Raw genomic sequence first — 4,521 nt, 5'->3', positions numbered from 1 at the left:
CCTTAGAATTTTTTCAATTTTTCTTGAAAAAAAAAGGAAAAAAAAAAGTTTTAAAAAAAAAGGGGGAAAATTAAATTTCATAAAAAGTTGGACGGAACTAATTTTAACGAATTATACTGTGTAAAGGGAAAAAAAAAAAGAAGAGAAAAAAAATAAAGAAATTTGGATAAAATACATGAAAAAAAAAATGTTCATTATTTTTGAAAGTGATGAAAGTTGGATAATAAATATAAAAGAAAAAAAAATTTCATCAAAAAAAAAAATTATTCTTTCGCGTAATCTATCCAAATTTCCTCCTCTATAAATAATAGCAAAAAAAAAAGATTGCTATTATCAAAAAAAAAAAGAAGAAAAAAAAGAAATTTTTTTTTTTCCCAAGTTAAAAAGTATCCCCGAAAAATAATTAAAGAAAATTTGTTTTTTTGTCATTAAGAGAAAGGAAACCTTAGTAAATATATATCAAATATATGTACCGGTATAATAGGAAAAGGAGAAATTCACAAGGTTTTTTTTTTGTTGAACAAAGGTGAAAAAGAACAAAACCAAAGAATATTCTGCAGGTATATTCCAAGATTGTTGTTGAAGGTCGTTAGTTCAAGAGTTCCAGAAATTAAGAGATTATTTCACCCCGCCGCATATAATATATACTAAAACAACATATATACATTTTGTTTTCCTAATACAAAAGGTATGAAGGAAAGGAGACTCCACATAAAAAAGTGGAAATAAAAATCGACTGTACATAAAAGAGTAAAAAAAAAAATAAAAAGTTCATAATTTTTTTGGATCTTAATGTTGTTAAGGAAGGCTTTAAACAAGTTTTTTTTTCTTCCCTTTTTTGAGTTAACACTAATTTAGGAAAGTGCCAACTCTCAAAAAAAGAAAAATATAACATGATAAGGACCTTACTTTGTAAATCTTAATTTTTTTTTTTTTCGTTACCACAATATGAGGAAACGAACATATAATTTTAAGAAGAGAGTAATTAAAGAAAGGTATTAGAGGTAGTCGATTTTAAAAAAAAAGAAATAGAAAAGAATTTTTTACACAAAAGTTCGGGGAAAAAAAAAGAAAAAGAAAAGAAAAAGGAGAATATATTACAATGTTCAATTATAAATATATATTTCAAATTTTGAGTCGTTTTTTTTTTAACGACAAATGTTATTTTTTGATTCTAAAATAATTTTTTTTTTTGTAGAGAGTAAGAGTGTTTAACACCTCAAGTCATCTAGTCTCCAATTACCAGCACCGGAGGAAGTATTTTGATCTGGAACCTCAAATCCACACCCAAGTGAAGTAATACCGCTGTGAGTTGTTGATTCTCCAGAATATGTGAAACCGCCAAAGGCATCATTGATTTCGCTATTTACTGAGACATTTGTACCATTTTTGCTTACATTTCTGGATACAGGCCAGTCCATACCAGTCTCTTCTTCAGTGAAAGCAGGATCGAAACATGAAACATCATCATCAGATGATACATTTGGTTTGAAAGGTGGTGAGACTTGTTTTCGGTACAATGCGTCCCAATCAACATTGGCGAAGAATGGGTGATTTTTGATTTCTTCTGCATCATTTTGTGAACCGAGTCTACTATGTGGATTACGAGCTAAAAGACCTTTGATTAAGCTCTTTGCATCATCACTGAAGAAACCTTTGGGGAATTTAAGTTTTCCGAATAAGATTCTTCGATACATGAGTTGAGTATCATTTGTATAGAATGGACTGAAACCGGCAATCATTTCATAAAATAAAATTCCTAAACTCCACCAGTCAACAGATTTACCGTATCCACATTCTGCTAAGACTTCGGGTGCAAGATATTCTGAGGTACCACAGAAGGTGTTTGTTGTTTGACCTGTGGCAAGGTTTTCTTTACATAAACCAAAATCGCAGAGAGCGATATGACCAGTAGCATCAAGCAAAATATTCTCGGGTTTAAGATCCCTAAAAATGTATTGTAAAAATAAATTGTTAGTCACGTGACAGGAGAAATATCATGTGATTAAAAATTTTTTTAAAAAAAAAATTAATTTACCTGTAGACGATGTTATATTTATGTAAATGTTCTAAAGCCAAGACTATTTCAGCTGCATAAAATTTGGCACGTTCTTCGCTAAGTCTAACTTCATTTTGTAAATGGAAGAACAATTCTCCACCGTTCATAAAATCGGTAACCAAGTAAAGGTGAGAACGGGTTTGGAATGAGAATTTAAGTCCAACCAAAAACGGGCAGGCTTCGGCTTGAATAAGAATATTTTTTTCGGCTAATGTATGTTCTACCTCTCGACGTTCAATTAGATCTTGTTTATGAAGAACTTTCATTGCATAAATACGATTAGTGTCCTTTTTACGGACTTGGAAAACCTTGCCAAAGTTTCCTTTTCCAATCAACTTTAGGATCTCAAATGAAGCAGGTTTTAAGTGAGATTTCTAATTAAAAAAAAAATTAAAAAAAGAAAAAGATATTAATACAATTGAATGAATGTTTTTGAAAAAAAAAATATTTTTATAAAAGTATAATAATATAATATATACCTCAATTTTTTCATAAGAGATTTGAACGCGAACTTCTCCAGTTACATTTTCTTTACCTCTTGGTGATAATCTAATAAAGTTAATAAAAGATATTAAGTATATGTGTATATAATATATTAAATAACTTCATTGCATATATATATATGTATGTATATATATATATATATATATGTAAGTATGTAATATATTATTACTTACTTGAACCAAGCATCAATGGTTTGATTAGGTCTTCTTGGTGGTTGAACTTTAAACATTCCAAGAAAGTTTTCAGATTGAGCATTATTATGTACACGTTCATAAACGGATACGTGTACTTCACCATCAAGACGTGCAACGTCGCTATTATTATAATAATAATAATAAATTAGATCAAAATTAACCAAATTTTTAAAAAAATTTTCAAAGATAATTAATTAAAAAACTTACAAGACAGCTTTATGCTTCCAGACGGGAGAAGTAGCAGCACGGACAAGATCCAAAAAGTCCATTGGTTTTCCCCTTTGATTAGGTAAATCACTATCTCTCATCGCTTCGCGAGTAACAACTTCATTACGTTCGAATTCGCATACGCAGTATGGACGTGATTGATAATTACTAACGTTAAGTTTTTGACCCTCAACAATTGTAACTATAAGACGACCAGCGATTGGAGTCTGTGTAACGTTATCGAAAGTATTATCTGATCCACGAGAAGATCCAGTTTTTGTGGAGACTCTAGAAGAGTCTTGATAAAATTGTTGTTTTAGAGACATTGCGGGGTTTGGTTCAGGTGAAGATGGAGGTGACGGGTATTTATCCGTTTTTGGAGCATTATTGCTACTCCATTCAGCAATACGTTTTAATAAAAAGTCTGCCATTGTTATTGGCGCGGCGCTTGTTTTTAATTTTTCGTTTTAAATTCGAAATAATAATAAATAAATAAAAACTTTTTTTTTTTTTTTTTTTTGTGTGGTCTAATTTAAAAAATTTAATTACTAAAGATTACTAAAGTATAATTTTTGTTTCGTTAAAAAAAAAAAATTTTTATAACATAAAAAAAATTTTTTTTACGATAAAACCAGTGTGTTAAGTAGAACGTTAATCTGTTTTTATAATAGAACAAAAAAAAAGAAGAAACCGAAGTGGATTCAAATCCTTGTGGTTTGACAGTTTGCGGGGTTTATGAACCGTATTTAAAACAATTGAAAAGTTATCGATTGGATGAGATTTGAACCAAAAATGGAATAATTCAAATTAAAAAAAAAAACTTTTTTTTTTAATAAAAAAAAAATTTGATATAAATTATTATTATATATATATATATATTTAAATATATAAATATAAATTATATAAATTATATAAAATAAAAAAAAAATTAATAAACAGAAAAAAAAAAAAAAAAAGATTAAAGTAACAATGAATATAAAAAAAAAAAAAATTTTTTTTTTTTTATTTTATCCCTTTCTTCAATTTAAAAAAAATTTTTTTTTTTTTTTCTGTTCTGGCGCTGTAGCTGTAGCTGTGCGTTTTGTTTGTTTGGTTTTTTTTTTTTTTTTTTGTAAATATATCTAAAGAATTATTGTTAAAAAAAAAGGAATATTTAATATTTTTTTTTTAAACTACGAAAGAAAAAAGAATTTTTAAACTTGGTCAAGTTATTAAGCTTTCTTCGTTATTTTGTTTATTTTATTCTTTTTTCTTTTTTGAGCGAGTAAAAGAAGCAAGATATTAAAAAGAGGAAATATTAAAGTAAATTAAAAAGTAAAAAAAAAAAAAGTATTCTATAATATTTATGTATGTGTGTATATTTTTTTTTTTGCAAAAGAGAAAATAAATGTAAGATTAATTAAAGCAAAAAAAAAAAAAAAAAATTTTTCTCTCTTTCAAGAAGAAAATAATATTAAAAGAAAGAAAAAATAATAGTTTTCGAAAATAAATAAATAAAAATTTTTTTTTGTCACACAACAACAAATGCATGCAGAAAAACAATAATAATATAAAAAA

General features: G+C 26.9%; 1 protein-coding gene across 1 annotated transcript; it reads right to left on the bottom strand.

Moving 5' to 3' along the window:
* Positions 1 to 1,211: 1,211 nt before the first annotated feature.
* On the bottom strand, positions 1,212 to 3,395 carry OCT59_013782 (uncharacterized protein; the record flags this gene model as incomplete). The annotated part of the gene is made up of 5 exons (XM_025317090.2): positions 1,212 to 1,947; positions 2,039 to 2,433; positions 2,539 to 2,608; positions 2,737 to 2,877; positions 2,965 to 3,395. The coding sequence occupies 5 exons, from the start codon at positions 3,393 to 3,395 to the stop codon at positions 1,212 to 1,214; spliced, it is 1,773 nt and encodes a 590-aa protein (XP_025179023.2).
* Positions 3,396 to 4,521: the final 1,126 nt, after the last annotated feature.

The sequence above is a fragment of the Rhizophagus irregularis genome, chromosome 21, assembly GCF_026210795.1.
Source record: "Rhizophagus irregularis chromosome 21, complete sequence".
NCBI lineage: Eukaryota > Fungi > Glomeromycota > Glomeromycetes > Glomerales > Glomeraceae > Rhizophagus > Rhizophagus irregularis.
The sequence above is the reverse complement of the archived record's forward strand: the minus strand, read 5'-3'. Positions and strand labels throughout refer to the sequence as shown.